The sequence below is a fragment of the Falco naumanni genome, chromosome 10 (assembly GCF_017639655.2).
Source record: "Falco naumanni isolate bFalNau1 chromosome 10, bFalNau1.pat, whole genome shotgun sequence".
Classification (NCBI taxonomy): domain Eukaryota; kingdom Metazoa; phylum Chordata; class Aves; order Falconiformes; family Falconidae; genus Falco; species Falco naumanni.
In genome coordinates, this window is record NC_054063.1 from 25,185,514 (window position 1) to 25,213,357 (window position 27,844).

Below are 27,844 nucleotides of genomic sequence, written 5' to 3' on the forward strand. Positions count from 1 at the left end.
ACCTGGCAAAGTTGACCCAAGAATAAGAGCGTGATGGCACCTCCTATTCTCCGTGCTGAAGGGCACCACTCCCGAGAATGGCTCCCCAGGGTTCAGCTGGTGTAACTTACATCACCGTCCAGGTTCCACTCAGTTTGCTGTACATTTAGACTATCTTTAAGCAAGACATATCCTCTGGATACCTGTGTGCTGCAGTGAATGACATAAACATATATCTGTGCACAACAGTATTCAATAGAGCGATGAGGATATATACTGCTACAGTGTCTAACATCTTCTGGGTGCTATATCAAGTCTTCCACTATACTAAGATGGTTGGTGATGATTTACCTGCTATAAAAGTAAATAATGTGATGTTTCTATGTCCTATGCGTGGGGATATAGCCTCATATACTTTATATTGAAATAAAGGAAATAGATCCCCACATCCAGCCCCTCTGACTACACAAATTAGGCAAATATACAGCGGCAGACTGCACAATCCTCACATGCTCGAGGACTGAGGCTAGTGTAGTTAGGGTTTAAGGGGAAAAGTAGAAGCTGCCCAATCTGGCCTGCAGAATGTGTGTACACTTTTAGTGGAAATCCAGCTTTAAATCCCTATATCCTCCCCAAACAGAGACTGGAAGCAGTTATTACAGACCAGAAACACTGGGCAAACTCCTCCAAGTCACACTCAAGACCCCAAGGCTGCACTCTGCCACTCCTGGGTCAGACACTGCCAGCAGTGATGGAACTACACCAGAAGTGTATGAGTGGGGCAAGAGGGACGTTACGCTTTCAGGGCACGAGAGAAGCAGTAGCTTTATTTTTCTGCTCTGAAGGGCTTGCTCTCAAGCACACTGACAACATTAAGTGAATGCGATGTGCCAAAACTTGGGAATTTGGCCCAGGCTGTGCAGTGTATTGCATAATGAATACCCAGTCCAGACGGTGTTTGGTATGTGTATTAAACTACACACCTGGCTACTAGCTCAGGTAGATAACCTGTTGAAAGAAAACCACTTCTCATCAAATAAGGCACATGGCATGTTAAATAAAACACCTAACCTAGTACATCATGTCAGTACTAAATCAAATTTGTTGCATGTTGAACAGCTCTTCCGAGAAGCAGATTGAATTATCATGCACAGCTAGTGATGACAAGATTACTGCGCATTAGCTTTCATTAACTAATGTGCCAAGTTCATATATCACCTGAGTTAAAATTAATATATGGCATGATGAAGGAGAACTATCAATAAAAGGCAAGACCCCAAGAATCTGCTGCTTCACAGTGCATTCCCTTTGATTTCCCAGAGACCGCATCTCCCAGATGTTATTTTGTCAAATGAGATATTTTTGTTTTGATCTAACAATGGACAAGACACACGACAGAGATACTTGAAAGGACCCCTTATGGAAAATATTCCCATTAGATTAATTAAGCTTTCTACAGGATAGGCAAAATAATGTCTTACAGACTTTGGCAGGATGGAAGCAAAGGGAGATTATTTTTACCTGTATATTCAGTTTCGTTTATAAATTTTAAAATTAATTGCATCTGCTTGTGAAAGGCTGCAAAAAGATACTGTTGGGGTCGCTCTATCTCGTTCAGTCTCTCAATGTTAAGTAAAAATAAGGAAAACAAGAAAGATAGTTGCCCTGTGTATGTATAAGCAGATGAGCACACAGTCGTAAACAAATGTGTCCCCCCCCAGTGACTCTGGAATCTGAGAATCAGCTCAGTTCTTTCCAGCTCAGACGGTCCCAAAGCATGCCAAGGACTGCTAATTCACATCACGGTGTCTGCAATCTCTTTCTCCCATCTATGCAACTTCATTTCTCTGTAAAGACCGAGCTTTCACAGTTTTAAGGCATACAAACAGCATCTTAGAGCAGTTGTGCTCCCAAAGTCTTTGCTACAATTGCTTTATAATTACCATTTTTCTAAGCTGGTTTGATAGCCATTAGTTAGATTTAATGCATGTTAAAAGAAAGAGCTAATGGGCACTTACCAGGAATTCAAATAAAAAAGTAAGATAAAAAAACCTTTCACTTTGCCCTTTATACCATATATCACTATAAAAATACACAATCCTCTCTGTCTACTGATGTGATATAAACAGAAAAAGCTAAAACTTCATCTGGTTTTTACTGATAATGCTGATTCTCTATTCAGCTTTACCTTACAGTTTATATTTTTTAATGGCTGGTAAATGGTTGCAGAATCATTAAAGGTTGGTTAACCTTCTCAGTCTAATTTTGACCTACAAGATACTTAATTTAATCATTCCCCCATAGAAAAGCATTGAATCATTATGTGCAGACATGTGGTGATGGCCATATTACATTAGATCTTCATTAACCCAAGTTAATAATGGCTTTGTACTAATGCAAACCTCCCCTTACTCCTTATTTTTTTTCATCCCAAACTGGAAAGCTCACTTAGCGAATACTCTGCATCTGATTCTGGACAGAAAGAAGACGGTAATTGTTGATGGGAAGATTAAATACTAAAAAGCAGTGTAAAATTTACAGCATTTCCCCAAGCCAGAATTTTCCATTCAGAAGAATTTCCTGATACTAGCTCTCTTCCCCCCAGAGGATGGAAATCTCATGCCCCTACCCCAAACAGGAATACTTCCCCCTTTAAGGAATTTTATTCATTGCAACGAGGTCTCAGGAATAGAAACCGAGCACGCTAGAAAGGCAAAGATGTCAAACCCAAGTTACAACGAGGAGTACATGGGGATCCTGAACAAGTCCTCAGAGTACACCTATACACCTGAATACCTGCATGCAACTTTCCTATGGAAAATATGATCTTTCTTACCAATCAACATGCTTAAGTGTGCCTGTGCTACCTGTCTTTTTAATTGATCAATAAAGCGAACAAGATTCTTCCATTCCCATTGTGGGGAGGCGAGGTGAGGGGCGGGATGGGGCTGTGTCCAGATACACAGGCTGCAATGCCACTGAGCTGTCCCAAGTTAGTTTTACTTGCCCTACCTGGGGTACCAGCAGCAGCCTAAAGGGCACAGCACAGAGCTCCTTATGGGTTAATTTACCTTGCCAGTAAGTATGAATTTGAGAACAGCACTTGGAGAACTGCTGTAGTGTTCAAGACCAAAACATCTCAGCGAATAAACCTGTATCTTCAAGTTAAAAAATAAAAGCATATTCACTAGTGATTTGAAGTACTTTCACATACTCATTGTTAAGGGTTTCAAATGAAAAATGGGGAGCCGACTCACCAAAGGTGCTGAGAGGAGTTATATAGGTAAACAGGAACGAGTGCAAGACATCAAGATGACAGAAGCACCTGAAACTCTACTGCAGAGGCAATAAATTGCAAATATACTTAAGCTAAACTACGTCCCACGTGCTCTAGATAGAAAACGCAATAGAAACAGCATTTTCCTTCTGAATTGATATTCCTTCAGTCACAACTGATAGCTGCTGTCATTCTCTTTCACTATTATTTTTGTAATCATTGGCAAATTTTGACCTTTCAAGCAGCTAACCTAATTCCTAAAGGACGCCGCTTCCTAATTAGCGGAGACATCAGATTCTCAGCCTCAAACAAGGCAAGAGCCAACCTAATGAGAATAAAAGAGAGCAAGCAGGTCTGGAGAGATGACTGAGCAAGCCGAAGATGCTGCTGTCATGCGGAACTGAAGTAACACCTTCTTATGGTTAAAATGAAATAAATACCTCTGGAGAGAAAACAAACGGATGCACTGAATGCAGCATACACTTGGGCACGGCCAGAGCTGAAGATAACTCCTGTACAGCAGCCTGCAGCCTACTGAGACCCTGCGTACCGCTGAGAAATAACAGAAGCAGAACTTCAAGGTGGGCAAAAGCACATTCAGCCTCGGAGCAAATAGTTTTCACTGCAGAAATCGATGAGCCTTGGCTGGGCTGAGTCCCTGCAGATGGATCCTCTTGACTCCCAGAGGCTAATTCAAAAACTGGAGAAAGCGTGACTAAGGACAAGATCTCCTGAACACCACTGCTGAACTGTGCCTAAAACCATGGCTAGGTTTTGTGCTTAACTGAAGGCACATGCAACTACCGAAATCAGGCAGATTTGGGTGCACAAAAACTGAGACTTACTACATCTTCTGCAAGGCTTGGATCCGATCCTTAAATTTTGACAATATAATATAATGTAAAATGATAAAGCAATCTAACAATATAATACAAATACTATCATATATATAAAACTATCTTATTTGTAAATGCTGGTTAAAAGGAGGCAGAGTATGGGCTATTGCAGTGTTGTAACACCCTTCTAAAGCGGTCACAGAACATGATTCCCTCTTTTTTTTTTCCTTTATATCAACTTGGTCATTTTTTGTGGAGGGAAAAAACATCAGTCTGGGGATTTGCATTTTTTTCTCACCTACAGTCCTATAATTCACTTCCTTGCTCTTGGGACTGGATGCTTCTGAAACGGAAATTAAGAGCACAGATTTCATAACCACTCACCTCGAAACAAAATGGAAAGCACTACCACATGTGTCTGCAGAAAAACAATTTCTTGTCTGAAAATTGTGCTCGGCTGAGCAAAAGAACTTAAAAAAGGATATTGTGTATCCCAAGTCTGAATGTAATGTGTGAGAGAACAGAGTCGGGCTGGACAAAGCCATTTTTAATGGCATATTAAGTGCAAGAATAAGAGTAGCACCTACCCAAGCTGAGGAAGGCACGGTATGGATGCATATATGTAGGCTCGTGATAAACCCAGAAGTAATGCACCCAGCCTGTGAAGAGCTCTGGGACAACTGGAAGAATCTGTTGAGATTCTCCTCTGGCTCTTGAAGACTTTACCTTTACATGATCTCTCTGAAACACAGGGCACTGGCATTATTTCCAGTTCCCAGTGCTCCGATGGGAGCGTGCCCCCCATGCGCACCCTGGCTGCCCCCTGCCACGGCACCACCAGCAGCCGAGTCAGCCCAGGTCCATGAACCCATCCAGGTGCCCTGTTGAATTAGGACCTTCCTAAATTCCCAAATTAATTTACCTCCAAGCTGGTAAAAGAACATTGAATGTTTTAATTTTGAGCAGCACTATGGTGTTTTTGCGATGGGTTGTAATGGAAGAAAGGTGGTTTCACTCAGTGTCCTATTAGTTTTCAAAAATGAAGGGTCTCCTCTTCAGATCTCAGGTGCTGCCGCTTTTGTTTCCTCCCCTGCCACCCAGCGACCCCCGCTCTTCTCCTTCATGGCAAGAACAACCTGCAGGACACCTGGCACCTCTTTATGAATTGTACTGTCAGGCTGGAGAAGAGGAACAAGGCAGAATTGCAGAATCCAAATTCTCCACATGAATATATATACAAATGCAACGATATGCCTTAAAAGATTAATTTCACAAGCCTTAAATTGCAGTTTAATTTGAAAACTAATTCAGCCTCATAATTGGCTTTCTGTTCAAATCACTGAGGCTAAAGATTTAAATTCTTAATATTCAGATGACTTTCAAGTTTCTGGCCCCATCTGTGCATTAGTCCATGGTGTTAATCTCTGAGGGAATCTCCGCTGGCATAGAAATAAAATAAACAAACTGGGACACTGGTAGAATAATCGGCTTTTAAAATCCTTGGGTTTTTATATACTGCTTATTTTTATGAGATTTCTTTAACTCAATTTGCCACATATAGATTTGGCTTCCAGCTATTTCATTTTTCACGTGGCACGCTATCAACAATTATTGTATCATAGTTCCATGAAATCAGGAGGAGATGGGGAAATTTTAAATGACAACATTTCTAATGTAAGAAAGACCAATATTCCTTCATTTTGGAGGACCGTCTGTGCTCAGCACTCTTGCACACCCCCCCCAGGGAGGGTGACAGGAGTAAGCTATCCTATGCACCGTGAGAAAGGAGGAGCTGGAGGAAACTCTAGTTTCAAAGGAGCCACTTGGGCTCTGGCTACTGACTTGTAAGGGACCAAGATGTATCCAGAGAGTTATTGAAGTGGAAAGGATGAATGGGAATGGAAAAGGCCAGTCTGACAGGAACAAATTGTTTTGGAGAGATGTGTTAATTTCTGACAATCTTTCTGTTAAGACAAAATAGATACAACCCACAGCAAAGCACTCGAGTCGCTGCGGAGCATTTCACATTGACCTTTTCAGAACTGAACGCTTCAGTTAAGTAAGACATCCACATCCCACCATAAGGTGCATTTTGTGGTGGATATATCAAAACTAAGCTTCTGCAGTGACCAAAATAATCTTTCTCTATCACATTTTTGTTCCGTGATTAAATTCCCCTTTTTCTTTTACATTTAAGCGTTTTCATTCTACCTTATCGAGCGACCTTTTTTAGGAGCTGCAGAGCTCCTTTTGAAACGGCACTCCCCAAGGACACCCCCGGGGAGCTGCAAGCCCAGGGGAACACAGGCAGGGGCAGGAATTGATGGGGTACAGAGTGGAAAAACCCACCCCAAAGCCCAGCTCCTTCGTGCCGTATGGCAGTGGAGCCCATACGGTATGGCAGGGAGACGGGCTTGGAAAAGGCAGCAGAATCCTCGCCGGGCAGCGAAGCCGTGCAACCCGTCCCGCTTTATCAGCGCTTGAAAGGAACTTCTGCAGCTCCGGCAGAACTTTGCTGATTAAGGCTGCCAGAGGGACTGGGGGAATTTCAGCTCGAGCTTGCAGCTGCATTTTTAAAACTTGGCTGTGTTCTTCATATAGAGGCAAAGTTCAAAGAGGCAGAACATTATTCAATACGAGTAAAACACGGTCTTTTAAGATACCCTTTCAAACGGTGGCGTGTTAAATCAAAACAACTCACGGAAGGGGAGAGTAAGGAAGAAAGATGGTCCTGTGGAAAAGAAAATCCTGCATCACTATTCCTGCTCTGCATTTTTGGAAGGGCCTGCATTTACACATTTAAATTGTCCAGCTGCACGGCCTTAGGCTAGATAAGCTAGTAATGCATAAAAATGTTTTCCAGAGAGTATAAGAAAAGAAAGAAGAAATGCAATTCAGTTTAAGAGCTTCAGACATTTGAGCATGTATAGAGGCCAGGCTGTGACACGTCTTCACACTACAAAGAACTTTACTCCACCAAGAACGAGCTCCTGATTTCAAGAACACTACGCTACAGTGTAAGACACTATTTCAATTAAGTTCTTCTAATCTTAACCAGCAACAACAACTTATTATAATTAATAATACTTGACGATTTCTTTTCTATTCCTGTCAAGGGTTGCTTCAAGGTGACTTGCACAGCACAGCGAGCACGCTCCTTGGAAACCCGGGCAGTCTGAGCACTCCGAGTCTGGGAAGCCCCCTCACTTAAACCCCAGCATGCTGTCTGAGGAGTCTCTTCACATCACGGACAGTTCTTCCAGCTCTCGAACAACGCCCTGGGAAGGTTATTTGTGTTTTAGACTAAAGCAAACTTGCTTCTCCTGTGGGAGGCTAAGCACCCAGCAGTACTGCACCATGCTGCCGGTCGCAGCACACACCCTTCCTGCATTCCCATTTTCTTGGTTCACTCCAGCTCCTTTTGGCTTACTGGCTGTTGGGCCAGTAGGTCACACCTTACTTGACCACCCCCATCCCCTGCTGTGGCCAGGCACAATTTGCAGCTGTCCCAAAGGGTCAGCGACGAGGCACGGTGCTCTCTGGCAGCTCACCGCATCCCGGCTGCGATCCGTGGTGCAGCATCCTCCGGAGGCACAGCCCTGCCAGCAGTGCCCCTGCACTGGCTGCCCTCGCTGTGCCCCGTGCCCCCGGGTGTGCTCCGACAGCCCGTTCCTGTTCACCTGCAACGGGATCCGCCCCATGGACCCTGCTAAAGCCTTCCAGGGGCTTTCCCTGCAGCTCAAGGTCACTGCACCCTGCTCAGTCTGTGCTCAACAGCATATTTTGATGGTCTTGCTCTGCAAAATTTCCATGGGTAGAGCTTGAGCTCCATATGTCCCTTTTTCTTCTTTTTTTTTTTTTTTTAATCTGGGCAAAATTCCTACTGACTTCAAACAGTTGTTGGCTGCTCACACTAGCTGCCCTCTGAGTAAGCACTTATTTGGGACACACTAATACTCCAGCTCCTTTTCTCATAAGAGGTGTGCAAAATTATTAAGAACATTGCAGATACTGTGGTAATCGAGTAATACTGCATTTTTAATCCCAGCCATTATAAATGGGCATATGGAAGATGTGAGAAATAACAATTGTACAGGATATCCAGGGAAGCATTTTGAGTCCTCAGGCGTAATTCAATAGCAATGAACAGTGGAAAATGAATGCTGAACTCCTGTAACATATAATAAGATTTTTTAGTTTGCTGGAAGCAAATCTGTACTTTATACATGGATATATATGGATATATGCATATATGTATTTATAAATGCATATACGTATATAACATACTGTTGAATCAATACTGAACCCATTTTGCTGTTACCTCTAAGATATGAATGTCTTTTATTTGTCGACCACTGCCACAAATAATCATGAATTCTGGTCACTTATTTTTTCTCACTTTATTTTTCTCTCGCTGGTGTGGTACTTCCTTAGTTATTATAATATGCTTAAGCATCTCAAACTATAAAAAAGTTTCCAAATTTCGGCAAGATGTACTTAGCTAAATACGTTGTCTAGACTTGTCTCTACACAAAACTGGGATACGTAACTTTGAGGCAAAGGAGGAGTGTACAGACATCCACAGTAACTCTATGACCTCTCTATTCCTTTCTGAAAGACACAACGTCACGTTTATTGCCAAGTACATGGAACGAGGGCCTCAAATACCCAAACTCCCTGGAGGTTCTACAAAAGCAAAGAACTGAAATTCAATACTAATATAAAGCTTTAAAAGAACACCGATTAAACAGGGAAGAGGGAAAAAATCCCAAATACATCAAAGACAAATGTAATTGCTTTTGAATAAAACCAAATTGCTTTCTACCTACCTGCCTTAAAGGCAAGCACACCATCCTGGGATACAGAACACCAGAAATCACCGGTAGAAGCAGAGGCACAAGTATTTTGTAGGCAAAGTTATCCTATTCTGACTTAATAGCTCAAAGGCTTATCAGGATTTCAGACAAGAGGAGGATGCAATTTACTGCTTCTTTCACACAAATGAACAGAGCTAGTTAAAACATTTGGGAACACTTTGAATATCGATCTGTCCTAGAATAAGATGTAAGAAATTTGATTTGCTATGGAAATGTTGTATCAGTCTTCAAACCTTGATATGCCCCAAGGTGGCCTTCAAATGAAAACAGGAAAATCCTCTGAGAAGATGTCATTAGATCCAGCAGCTCAGGGACTTCTGATATCCCCCCTGCTGAGCAGGACCAGGATCAGCACTCTGAAACCAGTACATCACCACCACAGCGTAGCGGGAAGGGAGCTGTATCTATTCTTTCCTCAAAAATAATGTCACGTTTTGTTCCCACTACATGTCACCACAGCAGCCCATTCCTCACAATGCTGAAAGACAATCAATCATGACTGCGAATCACCTTGTTAAAAAATAGTGGCCACTGGAGACTTCCTATGACACCTCAGGCAGCGGAGAAGCCGTGATAAATGTTTGCTGACACAAAACAAAGTCATGTGGTATTTAACCCCTCAGCTGGCAAACAACGGAGGATAAAATTGTCTTGGAAAAATCTCCCTCTGATTGCAGACTTCCAATTGTACTGGGGACAGACTTCACAGTATAACTTATGTTCAAAGAAGGAATAAACTCATATCAGTTATGCTCAGCAATAAGGTAAAACAATCATGCTACAATACTGGAAACTGCAGGGTTATACTTAAATAACAAATCAACAATATAGTTGAAAAGAAAACATAAAGACCCTTATAACTGTATTTTTCCAAGCATATAAAACATGCTCACGTAAAAATCATCACTTGTATTCCGTGTACAGCATACACCCTCACTAATTTTTCACCCACAATTTTTCTGAAATTCTTTTTCAAGTTTTTCCCTATTTCACCCTCTGTAAGAAAAATCCATGGGGATGGAAAACGAGCCAGCAATATCAGTGGAAATATCCTCACTTCAATAGGTTTGCATCGGGCCCCAAATAAGAACGTGCATTTTTCACAGCTCGGGACACAGACCTATCTGGAGGCTGACTGGGTGCCGGATATTGAGTTTGCAAATGAGTGGATTAAGTATCATGCAAGGCAGATACTCAGGATTTCAGGCAGAGGGTCAGCGAAAGGCCACTGCCGGGCCGGCTGGCAGTGCTCTGTAGTTAGAGTAACAGTCTGCACCTGCAGTGAGCGCATGAGAACGGCAATGGAGACATTACTCTTCAAAACCGCTGCTTTTGCACATTCCACATCCAGGAAGGGACCATCAGGATGCAGGTCCCCTCTAACCCAAGCCTGCACTTTCTCTGCACCCAAAGAAATCCCAGATAGATTATCCTCACCTCCACCAGTCTTCAGAAAAGAGCCAGCAACAGCAAACCTCTGCTGCGTTTCCTCTATTTCAAGCGGCAAAGCCACCACGCCAGATCGATGTTTGAAAGCCCATGAAACTTTTAAGACTTTTTTTTCCACAGTACCTGGTTTAGAGCCTTCATCAACAGATCCGTTATAGACTTGGTTTATAAACTCTGGTCTGTTGTCATTCATATCAATCACATAGATGTAAAGGTCAATAGGATTCTCCACCTTGTTTCCGTTCATATCCACTGCGTGAGCCCGGAGCTGGGAATAAGCACAATGAAAGCATAATATCAGCAATTGGATTTGTCGCAGAATGAGAGCCCGTGTTTTGTAAGAATTGACTTCAACTTATAAATACTGTCTTAAATTGAACTGAGAGGGTATCTAATTCCAGCAAAAAGCAGAGATGTGGTTTCCATCTAGACTCCTCACAGTTTTTCAAGCCTTAACACAATATTGAAATAATATTCTAAAATAGCAATTGTCAGTGAAAACACTTTAACTCTGGTGTAGTGATGCTATCTCCTTCACTGCTAACAGACCACTGTATTTTAATTTTTAAGACGTGGTGAACCTTGTCTGACAACCCGAAAAGCAAATTTTGCTTAGTTCCAAACAAAGTGAGGAAATGAGTTTTACTTGAGAAGTTTCTTATGGGAACCTGCAGCCTTTCATAGCCACTATAACAGGGATTAGTAAGTGAACAGATTTCAGAACGACACTAGCGTTGTTTATCCTTTATTTAATCATGGTCTCTAGGAACAGCAACAGCTACCGACCCCATCGCTCTATGCACCAGAAGACATAAAAAAAATCCCTTTCCTTCAAATGATGGAGCCCCTGTGGCACTAAGAATGAAATATTTTTCTCAGGCTTGACTAAAATATCCAGTGATGAAGCATTACGATAACCAGAACCACAGTGTTAAGTCCTTAGTTAAACGGGAACTGTGGCTTTATCTTATTAGCAATAACCATCAGTAATAATGCTCAAAAACAAGAGCATCTGTTTTCTGAACAAAAGGGACAGATACAGCATGTCAAAATGAGTAATTAATAAAACAAAGCCATCAACAATAGTCTGGAACAATCAGTAATCAGGTGAAAAAAATGGATAGCTTTCTCATTAAAGGGAACAGATGGCTACTCTGAGCGGTGTGTGCGCTGACTGGAGCTGCCGATGTCGGCTTAGAGAAAACCCAGCCGAGCAAGGCAAGGGCTGCCTGGCCCCGGCCGGGCAGGGGGGAGGCATCACCTGGGCGCGAGCGCTGCCGATTTCATTTGTCATCCCTCTTCACTGCAGCACCTGCGAGCATTGCTGACCCTCCACGCTGTCACCCAGCCCGGGGCCGGCGCTCGGGACGGCTGCGTGACACCCTGCAAGGCTGGCGGGAGGACGAACGAAGGCTTCGGAGAGCAGCAGCTGGGTGCAAGGGCTGGCTGGAAGAGCAGGGCTGAGGGACAGGGGACACGCCAGCTCGTGCCTTCAGAGGGCTCGAGGCCTCTGCTCCCTCCCAGCAGCTCCCTGGACCATCGGGCTGCTGCCGGGAGCCGGAGCTCCGGTGCCAAGGAGGTCTCTAGCTCCTCTGATGCATGACAAGTAGATGTGCTAATTGCATTAACGCTGGTTTCTGTCTATCGCTCTCGCTGTGCCTATGATTGATGCAACTTTCTCCTTCATGTATGGTGTTCAGAAGTCCAGAGCTTAACAAAAGAAACTGCATGCTATTAGGATGGGCTGGATTAACATTTAATCAAGCAAAGAGAACAAACGGCCACATGAAATGAACAGGGATTTTTTTTTTTTTTCCAAGGAAGTTAAGCAGCACTTTTTCTGTAAAGACTGAAGGAGTCTGGCTTCGTTTTCAATACAGGATGTACCATTTGTATTTCATGACTTGTAATGCTCTTAATATCTCCATTTCTTGCCTGCATACGAACTGGTTTGACTCCCACCTGTTGAGCTACCCTTCATCACGTCAGATGTAGCAATTCAATAACTTCACCAGTCAGAGGTCAGACTGCCTTTGAAAAAAAGTAATTCGGAGCTAAAATTAAAGTTATTATCTTCAAACTGAGGCAGCACTGGGCTCTCTCTTGCTGCATTTCCAGCAGCGGAAACGGTTCCATTCAGAGATAAAGCAGAGAGCAAAGCTGCTATCTTCCCTTTCAGATCTGACTCTCCCCCTGCAAATTTTTAATTACATTTGATAGCTTTTGTTTGAAATCTCCAGAAGTAAGGGATTTCTCAGCAATGCACGTCTATCTGCACGTTGCACTCACTAAGCACATGCACCCACAAATGTGTTAATTGCCAGCACTCAAGGAAAAAGATTCAATAAGCAAGACTGCAGGAATCTCATCCATCCTGCGGTGACAGGCACAAATGTCACCTCTGTCCTGAGCCCAGCACTGGCACCTGGGCTGAGTTATGGGCGGGAGGACAGTGCCCGGGCACATGGGCACTGCTGCCCTGGCTAACGGCTTTTGGGCTGCCAGGAGGATGGCACCCTCTCCCCAAGCCCAGCACACCAGACACTGCACCCTCATGTCCTGGATTGTGCTGGTGCCTGGAGGTCCACAGCTGCTCTTCTCCTGCCCTCTAACGCAGCTGTTACTGCGCCCTTTCTGCACACCCCTCTTCTCGCTCCTGTTCCTTTCTTGCCTGACTTCAATAAACTTCTCCTCTTTTTTCCTCTTGTGCTTACTTGCTTGCATGAATTTTCTCTATTCACATTCTTTTAACAATTCTCCTGTGCCAACGCCTCCGTATCCCTCCACAACGTGTTGCTCCCCTGTGGTCAGTGCCAGCTGCAGCAGAGGGAGGAGAGGCTTGAGCCAGAGGCTGGAATCTCAGCTCAGCTCCATGGGAGCTCTTACTCATTGGAGACCATTCCCAGCAGAGCCAGCAAAGGAAGAAGGGGCACCAGTGGGGCAATCTGTCCACTGGGAAACTAGTTTTATCTTCGAGGAAGATCTCCCTTGTTTCTTGTGCCCTACTCTTTGTATTAATGAGGGATCCTCAAGCTGGACAACACCCTGTTCTGGAGCTGTTCTTCGGATGTTGAGACAGGGCTCACTTGTGCCAGGCACAGTTTGAGTCTAACGTGGGGCTCAGCAGCTCAGGCTGTGACCAAGCTAGTGTTTTGGTGGTAGAGCGATGGACGGGATGAACAACAGATGGGTGTGAGTGCTTTGTGGCACTGGGCAAGGCACAAAAGGTGTTGGCTATGCTCTGTCAGGCACACACATCATGTGGAGTTAGAAAAACCACCAGTGAAAAGGCTGATGAGCACAACCTGGGCCACGGGACACATGCCCGACACAGGTCATGCACTACCACTCACATGGAAGCTGGTTGCTAGCTGGAGACACAGTTAAGGAACATTTATAAAGTTGGTTTGAAATATTTACATTGTCCTTAAGAGAGAGAACATGAAAGGAATAGAGAAAGAGTAAATAAAATCAAACAAAATACCTTGCGAAGGATTCTGAAAGATTAACACAGGTAGCCAGCTAATCTCCAGCTGGTGTATCACTCTGCTGTACACCAGCCAAGGAGCTGGCTAAGTATTTTTCAACAAATATTGTTTAAAAGTATGACAATTATTGCTATCATATTCAGCAGCAGCTACCACAGGTCTCTGACGTTTTTCTACTGACAGTTTCTAGTGTAAATGTAGCTGTTGGCATACAAATGATTCAGTATCATGATTATTGATTACACCGGAGGCTGGTGGTATCTGAAGGTAGTTAGTCAAAGTCAACACAGTGAATTGTGTTAAATATGAATATTACTTATGCGCTAATACTACTAATACAAATATACATTATCGATCAGTGACAGAGCCTTTAAGCAATAAGCGTACAATGTCATGCCTAATTTGTGTGCTCTTAATTGTGATTAAAGGTCCAAATTAAAAGTATTGTGACACAAATGGCTGGCATTCCTCACTAGAACTGGGTTAAAAATACTGGGATTAGTATCTCTTCTATCCCTTAATTTCTAGTAAACTTTCTTGCCTGCTTGCATTTCAAACAACTCCTTCTCAGACTATAACCCACCTGTTCTGCTCCAGCCATTTCTGTGACGGTATTTCATCAGTCTGAAGCTAAAGGCGTACACATGTGCCTGGGACTGGATTAGGACTTGCTTCAAAGTTTCCCCATAATGCACATTACTTGAGTATCATAATCAATGACTACTTACTGACATGTTTATGTTGATGTCTTTTGAAAACCGAGCTTGAAAAACATCTTGGAAAACTAACCTGCCAATTTACTATCCCTTGCACTTGCCAGGCCTAACTGCAGCTTGATATGAAACGGGTGTCTGGATCAGAAAAGACATTCAGAGTCACTAATTCTGTCAGCAGTACAAAAAGGACTGTGGGAACGCAGTTAAATAAGGCCAAGAGAACTCATGCATATTAAATATTACTACCTGCTGAAACTTACTTGGCATGCAATAAACATTAAGGGCTGACTGCAAGGGGAGATGCAACAACACACACCTGCCACAGCGAGATGGCAGCAGGAACGGGGACAATGAGCTCGTGCCTGCTCTGGGAGTGTGCCCCCAGGCTGCATCCTCAGACACGGGCACTAAAGATGCTTGGAGTGGCTCCCACAGCATCACTCAGTGCAACGTGCAGTCCTGCACCACAATGTCATGTTGCCCAAGTGGCTGCAAAGCCCTTGCCATTTTTTTCTGCTCATATTTGCAGCTGACTCTGCGTCTGGGATCTCTGGAGAGTTTGTACTCTGGTTTGCAGCGCAGACAAGAAAACAGATGAGGCCAAAATGCAGCTGGACTTGCCATCACTACCACTGCCAATTGTGCTGGGAGGTTAATGCAGGAATGCCAGTGCGCACTGCACCTGGGCAGCCGCTGTGAATCCCAGAGGCGTATACATCTCTCCATACATCAAGCTCAGAATGATTGTCCCTGAAAGTTCAAGTATGATGTTGAAAACAGGGGAAGTTCTGCTACAAAACTCCCGGTCTAATTAGAAAAAAGTCTGTTTCACCTTAGGGAAAAAGGTAGGTTTCATCAGACAAATGGCTCACTAAATACGGGGAGAGTTAAAACACTAGTATTTTAAAAATGGTAGTCCTGAAGCAATACAGATAATTATGCATAAGAAAATATGTGTTGAAAATGTGGGAGTTAATGAAACAGAACTCGTCATATGTAGCCTCACAAACACTTGCACATTCTTCTTCTTTTTTTATAATTAGTTTTTAGATTACCTGGGAATGAAACCAGCAACGACAACACTCGACAGTGACAGAGATGCTGAAAAGACTTCATTTTGTTTAGGACTGCAGAAAAACTGAAGCTATATAAAGGCACCCATCTCCAGCCAGTGCAGCAAGCCCGTACCGGACAAGAAGCCCATGTCCTACTGGGTAAAAGGGATGAGGGACAGTGCCTTGCAGCTCCACTGCCATCCTTCACCCCAGCTGAAGAGTTAAGCTACTAATCCAGGCTGAAGAAAACTCTACAGCAGATGTCAAACCCATTTGAAGATGGCCAAGCTCTACAGTTTGGATCTGAGCTGCGCCTCAGTCACTGCTCTTCCAGTACTTGGTTTAAGCCCGCTCCAAGCCTGCCTTTCCTTTCAATTAGAGACTCAGCTATAGGAAGTGATATAAATTCACTGACTTCTCCAAAACTCTCCACAGCCAAGCCTTTGGACTGTATCTTCTTTCTGGAAGCTGGCTTGGTTTTTTCCAGTGTTTAGAATTGTCCCTTCCTACTGTAAGTTTCTGTGCTGGTGTTTGGGTCATTGTGTTCTGCATGGTGTATTTATAAATGCTTTGTAAAGGGTTATTAAATGAACAGTTGATGGTTCAATATATCATCAATCCATTGCTACTGAGGCTGAAAGATCTAAAGGTTGTTTACAGCCATGACTGAAAATGTTCTCCATCGCCTTCTACTGTTCTGCTAACAAAGATTTTCTGTCAGTCACTATTCCTGTCGATAGGGTCTCATAACATACTTCTCAGCTATTCACTCCCTATAAACTACATCTTCCTGTAACCTTCAGAGGGTGAATATGCTTATTTACAGATGGATGTCAGCAGTTCAAGGTTTCCGTAAGGAACAGAGAAGGCTGGAAATCCTGCAGGGTGTACGAGGCAGACTTACCCAGTCACCTCTGCCAAGGCAGGAATTCAGTTTACTGAATTCACTCTAAGCAGTAGGTTAAATTCCTTATTAGGAGGCACATGATCTGTTATTATGGAGGACAAAGTATTTTTTACCTTATGTTTTTGACTGAGTGATAGTAGACATCACTGTGGCTCCATCAAAAGTGTTACCTTGTGTATTGACTGCACGGTTATAATAACCCGGCACTGCTGAAACAATATCAGCAACGCTGAGATGACACACACAGTATCTCAAATATTCTTTTTTCAAAACAATCTCTCTTCAAATTTTCCTAGGCACAGCAAACAAAATAATTGTTCTTGTTCACAGAGGATAAAATAATTTTCCTTCGGATCTCCTTTTACCCAGGGGAAATATCTTTTTCCACCCAACTAAAGAGGTAATCTATTTTCTTTATCCTTCCACCCCAGTCCAGAAGCTGTGTCAACATGGTTAACTGGATACCTGATAAAGCTGACAGAATGTGCATCTCCGATGGCGCAGTTAGGAATATGGTGTCAGTGGAAGTGACCCATACCATTTCACTGACATTAGAGCATCCCTGGGAAGGGCTATTACAATGCCAATAGATGCGGCTAACACTGATACAAAGCAATCCATGAAACAACCTTTCACAACCACTCCAGGAGACAGCTAAAGCGTAGACGCAGAAAGTGTTTGAAATTTTGCAGGGCTATCATGCAAGGTGCAACACATTTTTTTAGCAATTTGTGGGACTGTATCTGCTCTGCAATTACGCTGTGCAGTACAGGGGCTAGGATTTATATCAAAACATAACGGCCAATTACACTCTAAGCGTGCTGCAGGTAGAGCTTTTTATGAACCAGGATAGCACGAGGCACCACTTTAGAGTGCAATTAATCTTAATTAATTTCCTCATATTTAATATTAGCCTATCTGCATATTTAAAAACCTATCTGACACACCCCCATCATATTGCCTGAACATCTCCTAGTGATTTAAAATGAAAAATGACTATACCAATTATTGCATGTTTAGCTGTAGTAATGATACTTAAATTAGTAATTTCCCAAGCCATGCTAATGTAGTGATTGGCTTCTCATGGTTTTGGGGGGTTTGGTCCACCCATCAGTTTGCATGTGTTTAATAAGCAGCGTGAAGTTACACCGCTTTAAGCAAATGATGCCGACTTTGTCTCCTAAAAGGGCAGCGGTTCAGGGTCGCTTTGCATCGGCTTGGCTGATGTAGCGAGGGCAGGTTACACTGAAGGAAAGCAGAAGCAGAGCCAGCATCTCCATATACACCTCCGGCTGCTCCGGCAGAGCGAGACTGAGCCTCGCCTCGTCAGCTCAGACCAGCAGCCAGCTCTGCAGCTCTCTGCTGACACAGGGAAACAGTCCCAAACCGCCAACTGGGCTCTGATTTTGAACAAAAGCCCCGGGCTTCCCAAAGCTGCATGTTCCTTCCTAACCCCAGCAATTCTGGTACAGTTTTGCTTTGAGCTTGTGAACCTAGATAAAACTCCAGATGTGTTACGCTTACATGGTAGGATGCTCTTTCTTCTCTGTCCATAGGGCGTGTCACATACATCCTGCCAGACACGGGGTCAATGCTGAAGACTTCCATCGGCGGCTGGTCAGCTCCCACTCCAGTGATACTGTATCTGATATGGATCTCTTTGTCCTTATCGGAACGAATCTGAGTAAAATAACAAAGACAGCAATCGATAAGTTTTGAACAAAAGCCATATGGATGTTTAAACAACTTTAAAGATCTGAGCCTGAAAGCTGCATAAATGTAATACCGCTGTCAATTTTGACAAGGGAGCTGTATGCCAAAGATTTGGTGAAAAGCCAGGATAAGTGTATTCCACATATTTTCAGCTATTTTTCTCCTCTTTTATTCATGACGATTCTCTAGGAATCATTGAAATTCTGACTTTTTGCCTTAGATGTGGAAGAGCCTATATGCATAAAAAAAATGCTGTTTTCATGTTATCGAAACCCTAGGCTCCTGAAAGCATCCAAATTGTTCAGCCATAGCCAGAGTCTCCCAGCCATTAATCACTTCTGAAAACGCTGTCTGCAAGCTCCCACGTCGTGTTCTCAGTCCCTGTGACTCTGTGCACAAATACTCCCATGGAATTCAAACAACAGGGCTGTGTGCTCCCTCTTTCTCCAACCCAGGTGCCTTGACAAGGCAAGGCTGGGAATGCCCAGTGGGATATTACCATTTCATGAGACTGTTTGTTGAGGAAAAGCTGTTTGTTACATTGCTCCTGAAACCCCCTCCCTCCCATACCTCGGGAACATCACCATGAACCAAACACAGCACGAGTTACATGGACCTTGGATACAGAGCCAAGACAATAAAAAAGGGAGGTTAATATGTTGTCCTAGCAACCCTGACTATCTCTTTAAACTCAAATTTAATTTTGTGATCAAATGCTGGAAGAAGTTCTTGAAACAGCATGACTATTCCTGAAAGAATGTGCAAGGTACAAATAAATTACCACCCCCCGCACCATCACAAACTGTCTTGGCAGTATAAAAGTGACGTGCATAAATTTTTCCCTAACAGGTCTATGAATACAACAAAGTAGTGGGAAGATAATAGAAATCTCGTAGCTAAGTGCACGTTAGCGTCTCTGCTACGGCAGCTGCCTGCTCGGAGGAGCCTGAGTTGGCTCAGTGGGTTGCAGGAGCCCCCCGTGCCCTCCCAGACAGCCCCAATTTGGGGAGCGAAGGTCGTTTGCCAAGGGAAGGGGAGGCTTTGTTTGTCAGGCAAAGGAACTGGGACAGGGCTGTGGGCTGCTCTCGCACTCCTCCTGTATGTGACCTACTGCTATTTCTTCTTCTCCTGACGCGGGAGGCTGACAAGATGCTGAACGTGTTGGTGCAGAATAACATCAGATCCCCTGGCTCTGAGAATCTCCTTTGATGCCTTTGTCCCAATCATTACCAAGTTTGTCCACTGTTTTCTTTGTACTGCCTCCCCCAAACAGCCTGCCTCTGCTAACGGCTAATAATGTCAGTTATTACTAGACACTGCCAGGATTGATTCGTGCTGCACCTACACTTCTGGAGCTGAAGGTCAGGGAATACAGACAGTTTCATCTGTCTTTTCTCTACAGGATTGACTGCTTGTTAGGCTATTAGTACCAAGGAAAATTGATTGGACTTACACTAGTATAATCACTTAAAAGAGGGGACATTGTGAAAGTGCCCTCACGCTGCACACAACAGTTTGTAGAGGTTTTTGTGGCACAGTGGGTATTTGTAATAGGGACCCGAGCAGACAGGCATGAATCCAATTTTTGTTAGCAAATCTGTGGGTGAAAGAGAGTATACTGAAATCAAGCTTTGCTTGCACAACTGTGGTTTTAATGACGGCAACTGACTCACCAGTTCAATAACTGAAGTTTGCAGTCCTCATTTTCAGAAAGTCAGCTTTCACCCTGCCAGGCGGAAAGGGCTGAAAACTGAATTTATGGGAATGTCTGTGCAAATGCATAGCTCAAGTCAGGGAGCTCAAGCTCTAACCCACTGCATACACATTTGTAGCTAGGCTTAAGGTTAGTGAGAATGTGGGAAGCCACCACTGGACCTTCAGCTTTGAGCCAGTGTGGGGTTCCCATCTTAGAAATTAAAGAGAGTAACAGGGGGACACAGTTGCGTGTCTGTCTCCATCAGTGTGGGTCTGCACAAATCCAAAGGATCTGTAATGCATCAGGATGAAACCAGCCCTGCATCCTTTACAAAGTTTTTCCTTAACAAAGGCCCAAGAAAAAAAAACAAACAACCCACCAAACCCAAGGTATCTGCACTTTTCTTGCCTTTCTGCTCGCTGAAACATGGGAGCTGGGAGGGTCTCCCCAGCCCCAGCACGGCTCAACTATGGCTGTAACTTTAGCACAAGCACCAAACAGCAAATTAGTCTTGTTCCAAGGAACTAAAATGGAAGCAATTTTACCCTGAATCATGGAAGGGGAGAGTCTGTTAGTTCTTCGTGGGCATTTTTCTGCTCTATTTCCTGTTGCATATAGTACCCAGATGCCATTGTGATAGAAGCATTAGAAATGCATAGAGAGAGACAGAAACAGGGAAAAAGAGCCTGGATTTAAATATTCAGTGCTAAAGGCACTATATTTTATTTTCAGGAAATGCAGATAAACAGAAGCTCTCTAAGAAAGCTATGTACAGTTTAATAAAGTGTACGCTATAGGATGTCCTTGCAGCACTTTCATTAGCATTAATAGGGTCTAAGCTGTCTGTATGTAAATCATTGCAGATCTAGGAGATGAAATATATCATAAGATCCAAACGACTTACCCAATTATACTAAGAAAAATCCATAAGCTAATTATACTGCATTGAGCAAAACAAAGATAGGGGGAAACACGTTGCAAATATTCAGCAATGACTCATTATTTGTTGTTAATTGCCATCATCCTACAATAGCTTGCCAGTTACCTGTACTTAATTCCATTTCCAGTAAGAATACAAGGATGTGAAGTGTTCAGGAAAAAAAAAAAAATCACATAAGAAGTAGCACTTGTCACAGAAAGTTGCAAAGACTATTAACAATGAAGCATACTATATATTACTACCAGGGAGATATTCATCGCACAAAGGCACATGCTTTTTATATTGGAACATGTAATTTTAGCACTATTAATGAGATTTAAAAAAAAAATAATAAAATTTCAGTAATCCTGTAACATTTTGACCAAAGGTTTCATTTGCATAATTCCCAGGGTGCAATTTAGTAAATCTTGTTGAGAAGTTAAGAACATTATCTGAATACAATGTAAGGTTTACTTCTTTTGTTGAAACCATTCCTGGAGCAGTTTACCATAATAATAATAAGAATAAAAACCCTCCTCTATTCCCAAGGAGCTCACTAGATCAGGAGAAAAAAAATTACTGGTTGGGCAAATTTACTGGCTGAAGAGTTCCTTTTTCCTTCATTTATGCCTGGGAAGTGAGAAGATGGTAACATAGCCGTATGATAATCTTCTGACTGGAGAACATACAGCTGAATTATTTTTTCATTGATCTTTCCTTTTATAATGCAGTCAAGAGGTGTGCAGGGTTCTGGGTTACAGAACAGATGGCAGAAGGATAGTTTTCCTCAGCTACAGCTGTACATTTTTTACTCGGAGAACCCTTGGAGCTTTGAGCCTCTCCAGCGCCAGGCACAGTACAACACTGTGTATGATGACATGAGCAGGATGAATGATGATGGCTGATGACTGTCCTAAGAGGAATTTGCTTGTAAAGCAGCTTTTATGTTCTAAAAAAGCCCTCTGGGATAGAGCTTAGTGCGGACTGTTACACTGGTGAGGGAAAATGTCCCAGATCGAAAGGCAATTTACAGTGGAAGATGTGAACCCTGATCCTATCCTATCTCATGAACACAGGTGAGATTTTCCATGCAGGAACCCTGGGATGCTGAGTATCCTCACCTACACTGACAGATACAAATGGGCCATCTGGGAACTGTGGGACCAGCCACCAAAGCCACAGAGGGAACCTGCAGCAGAGCCGGGCACCAAATGTGCACTGCCAGACCTCTGCTTGGCTGTGGCAAGCAAGGACACAGTGGCCTTGAAGCCCAGCAGCGAAGCTGGGGGATGCAGAGGGTATTTAGCTTGAAGCATTGATGCACCATCCAAAACGGAGCACAAGGGCTGCAGTCAATGTTTGCAACTCAGAACCAGAACGCCAGGAATCTGACTCAGCTCTTGTTTCTATGGAGTAATCCCAGGAATAGGAAAAATCGGTGTGATTTCACAGAGGGCTATTTTCTAGTGCAGGTTCTGATATAATAACTCATATGTGTGAAAATGAACATTGCAACTCTTGAGATAATGCAAGGCTAAGCCCTTCAGAGCTGCCTTTCTACTTTATAGCAATGTCACATTTAGATGGGCTTGAAAAGCAGCCTGTGCTTGTGACACAGGACAGCATCCTGCTTTTACAGATAAAATCTCAGGGTTCGTGCATCTCCATCAGGATTTACTGGGTAGCTAAACTGTTTCTGCAAGTTTTACTGGTAAGCAATATTTCAGTTGATGAGCTCCTCTGAGGTACCAGATTTTATCACTCTGTTTTGCTCCTGTTGCTCCATATCCTCCTCGTGCTCTTAGCACTTCCATTTCTTGCTGTGGGGTTTTGAATTTACAAGCCCTCTCATCCTAGCAGGTGACAAGAACCACCGCAGATCGCTGTAACTCTCCTCAGGAGCAGAGGCAATACGGGCTATGGAAAGCTGTACCGTTAGCAGATTGGAGAACACCGTTGAGTCCATAAATTACATAGTTTTTGGAGCATGACACTGCCAGAAAAAAGTGGCCCTAATAGAGATTGTTTAGGTGTGGATAAAGTAAATGCCTGGAAGCCTAGGAACCCAGGTGTGTAAGGAAAGGCTGAACAAAAAAGGACACCTGAGCCTACAGAAGAGAAGACGGATCTGTAACAACAGCATGTACCAAACAAACTACACTTAAGAGGATTCACTGAGCCATACACGGTATGCGTTCTGCCCACCACAGTGGGATGGTACATGTAAGTACCTGCGAGTGTACCTAGAGAAAGCAAAGCAGGCCATTTACACTCTGTTGCATTTTCTATCCAAGGAGCAAACTAGAAAACCAATTTCCTTTGAAGTTCTCCAACTTGGCCTATAACATATGGAGTTAAGAATGCCCTTCAAAAATTACTTCATTTCCCAAATCTCCCATGGAATGCTATGAAACATTTGCACTAACATGACCTGGGGAGACTTAGACTTGATCTTTTTGTTTTATATAACCCATTATAATTATTAATGAACACATAAAGTAATGTAAATGATAAGCAGTAAGTGTCTTTTATTATTAAGCTCTTAGCTATTTTGCCCATTAAGAAAACCAAATTAAAATAATTGAAGACTATAATCTGTCATGCATTCAAAATGCTCCATAGAAATTCAGACAGGCAAACATATTCAAATTCTTTAAAAGAGTGCACTTAAGAGTCAGTCTAAGCATTCCAGGATTGGCTCATTAATTTTAGTGGAAATATTTTAATTCAGCTACTCTTACTGCTTATTGAAATCCTTGCTAAGGACTTACTTATTTATTTTTAACTGAATCTGCAATATGTTTAAGACTCATTTGTATAAAAGTTCTTAACTCTTATTTCACAGTTCTTTTAGAAGGCAGTAGAGACACATCTCTAGCTCTGTATTTCCAAACAAATTACCGCATGCTGCTTAAAGAATCACATGTGGTTTCAATAAATAGATGCAAAAGTCAAATGGACAGTGAAAAATTAACACAGATTTAGAGACCCAACTAGGTTAAGGTGATATTAACTTCTGTCCCTTTTTATCACAATGATCCCTTTTTGCCAATGATTCCAAGCTACTTTGCAGAAAGAAAGGACAACAGAAGAGCCTCTAAAATGCTTCAGATGTCTTCAGAGAAAAACATCTTTTCTGCGCCTTGCAGACAGGCTGCTTTGACACGGCAAGGGCAGCTATCATGTCTGAACAAAAGGAGTATTTCCATCAACTACAACACTGGGCTTAACAGCAGCCTGCAAGTCTTTAGTTGCTACTGGAACAAAACGAGCGTCGCCGGAGCCAAGTCTCCCATGACGGTGGTATTTGCACACAATGTTTAGGAAAAGATCTCTACTGGCCAAGAAAGAAAGGATGGAAACTTTAGAATTGTAATTGTGGATTTCTTTCTTCCCTCAGTTGGGGTTGGTTTCATCTCATACATAACTTTCTAAAAACTTTGTATCTGGTCTAAGATAGTCAGATAGACAGAATACCAGCAAGTCTTCCCAGACAGAAATCCATCCTCCTGTCTTGAACACTGAAGTATGCATCGAATTGCCTGGAAGAAGTGGTCTTCTTTTCCCACATATTGTACAGAGAGAACCCAGGACTATACTTAGACTAGATGCCTAATTTTTACATGTTTGAGATTCACTGCAATGAATGCCATTCTTTCTGCCGCTACAAACAGCATTTCACTCCTATCACTACCACTACGCAAGAGGTTAAGTTTCTTGTTCTTTAAAATCCAAATCCAAAACCGAATAGTAAAACCACTCCCTTTATCCTAACAGTTGGATGTCTCTCCTGCCAAGTTAAACCTTCCTCTGCTTCAATGGAAACCTGTGCAAAGTGATTTATAATGTATTTATTTTGACGATAAAACAGAGTTAAACTAGTACGTCACAGAGATTAAAGCTGTCATTGAAGTTATTGATGTCACTGATGAGGCAGCCTGCATTAGAGAAGGAAAGGAAACTACAAAATGTTTGAAGCCAAACGAGAACAGCCCCTCATGCACGCCCAGCTCGCGCTCGGCCGCCTGCAGAGGAACCCATTCCTCATACAGCTTGCCTGCCTCTTCCCAGGAGGAGTTTGCTTTCTCTGCACGGACCCTGCGAGCGTTTGGCCAAGGCGCTTCACCAAATGTTCCACTGCTGAAAGCTTCCAGCGTTTCACAGGTCCTTTGGCTTTCACACGTCTCCCTCTGCCCAAGGGCTGTTCTCCAGCACAGAGAGGCCCTTCAGGCCAACTACTTCCATGTGGATACATTGGCCAACTACGTCCAAGTGGATACAATTCTCCAGAGCTTTCCCTATGCCCATCGGTAGCTTTGATAGTCTTCTCTCCCTCTCTCCCTTACAGTTTCGGTAGCTTTGATAGTCTTCTCTCCCTCTCTCCCTTACAGTTTCGGTAGCTTTGATAGTCTTCTCTCCCTCTCTCCCTTACAGTTTTTTTTGGAACTGTTTACCAGGGTTTTTCTCCTTTACCTGGATGCAAATGTAACATCAAGCAGACAGAGAACAGGAGAATATAAATCAGGCTCAATAAGGGGACCGTAATGCAGTGGGAGAGAAGAATTTCTGCCTGCAATTCTGGCCAATAACCATGTCTGACCCCATGCATAAGTATGGGATGAAAATGAACCTGTCAGACTCATGGTCCAATTCAAAACTACCATTATTCTGCTTGGCATAAAAGCAAACTAACAATTGCCTAGGAAACTGAATTTCATACATGAACAGATGAGATGCTACAAGCACAGAATACCTGGTGTGCAGCAGTGCAACCAGGCGCAGGTTCTGCGGCGTTTTAACTTTGCTTTCCTACCTGCTGAAACAGCAAAAAATGTTATGTTTTAGCATGAGTTGCCTGGAACCAAGATGACTGAGGTCTGCAGGATTTGTGGGGCCAGTCTGCTCTGCGTAACTCTCTGACGGGGCTGGTTGCTGAGCCGTGACTTGGGACCAACAGCAGCAAAGATGCTGGCAGCCCAGCCAGGTCTCTGTCTTTACCAATGAAAACTCAGTAAATTGCAATTTGTTGCGTGGTCTTCATGATTAAATAATTAAGCAATTTTCATTACTCGCTATTATGAAGGTCAAGAAGCTAATGTGTCTGTATCAACTAACTGGCCAATGCTAATGGATCTTCCACATCTAATGGTAATTGATACGGCAGAGTAATTTCTAAAGCAACATGTGCCTTTCTTCAGATCTTTTGCAGCTGGTTCAGTTTTTAAGTACTCCACTGTGGGAATGCTTTAGGCTGTAGCATGGTGAGTGAGAGGGAGGAGAGTGGCTCTGATGGGAAGAGAAGATTGCTATGGATCAGCAGAATACCAGCACGTGACCCACGTCTTATCACTGCCAGACGGTTGATAGCAGAAGCAACAGAACTCATTCTTACTACTCTTTCTCTTATCTCTCATACAAGAGAGCAGATTCTTCAGTGTAGTGACTGAAGGCATCCCAGTGGAGTTGCATGTGCTGCTACCAGGTGTGTTTTGGCCCTGAAGAACAGAGGCTGGTTCATACTGTGCAAGATGCAAGCGGCGGATATTAACTAACCGGGATTTGAAGCAGATGCACAAGCCCTCCTCTGCCGTAGAGGATGCTCCATGACAAAAGGTCAAAGAAAATACCCCTGAGAGTTCAAAACACACTGTTTCTTATTCCTCTGCTGGAGGAGCTGTGACAGGCAAGAGAAGATCATCCTTTAGACTCTATTTATGGAGGGCTACACACTGTTACCCTTACGCAGGGTACCATCCTGCAGCACGTTCTTGCAGCTGACCCTACTGCTGGCTGCTATGGCTATACCCAAATGAAGATTTAGGCAAAAAAAACCACATCACTTTGTCCTTGTTTCTTTTTGAAGTGTGTCTGTCCTGAAGCCTCACGTTGCATCTGCCACAAAGCCAGCCTGGCAGAGAAAATCCAGCACCTCTCTGGGTAAAACTGAGCAGGAAACGCAAGTGCTCAGTGCAGAAAATAAACAAGGGCAGCAAATACTGACCTGAACAGGAGTAACCTGATCACTGTAACTAATGATTGAAGCCCTCAGTGAGTATAAATCCGTGTAGGCTCACTGGCTTCAAACACAGGCATGCTAATTTATTTCAGCTGAAAATCTGGTCCGCAGTGTTTAAAAATTAACCTGCACAGCAGAAGAACGAGTGAAGAACTATCTTTGTACAATGACACGCAGCAATTTAACACAAGCAGCATTCCTCTTGGTAGAACAGTGAGCTCGGACACAGGGAAAAAGTATTTGGTGAGGAATAAGCACACTTTTGTCCCAGACTCAAGGAATATAATTGGTCTTAGTGTGACCTCTGCTTTTGTAATGAGCTCTGGATTTCCCAGTCATATACAGCCATGCACTGCATTCACATTTTGCGTGACACCTACAGGCATTACTGGTCATGGAGAAGGGGTGCTGTGGCATCACTGTGAATGCTAGTCTTAGCATAAAATTCAGCTTTTGGACCTGTCTGCAAATAGTGAACAATAGCAAACAACAATAAAACCGTCTAGTGTGTGCACTCTGGAGAACAAAATCTGCAGAGGCTCATGTTTGAGACACTACTTCGGGATGCTTGCAGAGCAGGATTTAAAGTTCTGCAGTTCTCCAAGTGTCTCTAATAAGTTTAATTATAGAAAAAGCAAACCCAATCGTTTATTCTGTAGGGTAAATTACATGGCACAGTGTATCCAGAAGTTATTTCAACGCTCAGTAAAGGGAAATGCCAACTGTGATCAGGCAGAAAATGAAATTCTCCTTGTGCACCACAGGAGCAATGCTAACGGACATCAGTGCAGGTCTAGACTTGATCATCCTTGTGGGTCCCTTCCAACTTGAGATATTCTATGATTTATTGTCCACTGAACAAGGCCAGTGTGAGGTGACTTTGGTCGTAGGATTCATCCTCGAATGTTACGCAGAC

General features: G+C 43.2%; 1 protein-coding gene across 1 annotated transcript in view; it reads right to left on the minus strand.

The window, feature by feature from the left end:
• The window catches only part of CDH4 (cadherin 4), a 466,523-nt gene that overhangs the window by 83,101 nt on the left and 355,578 nt on the right, over positions 1-27,844 (minus strand). Inside the window, exons 5-6 of the mRNA XM_040607978.1 lie at positions 18,109-18,264; positions 10,542-10,686 (exon numbers count right to left, since the gene is read on the minus strand). Of these exons, the coding sequence (XP_040463912.1) occupies positions 10,542-10,686; positions 18,109-18,264 (301 nt within the window). The remainder of the gene's footprint in view (positions 1-10,541; positions 10,687-18,108; positions 18,265-27,844) is intronic.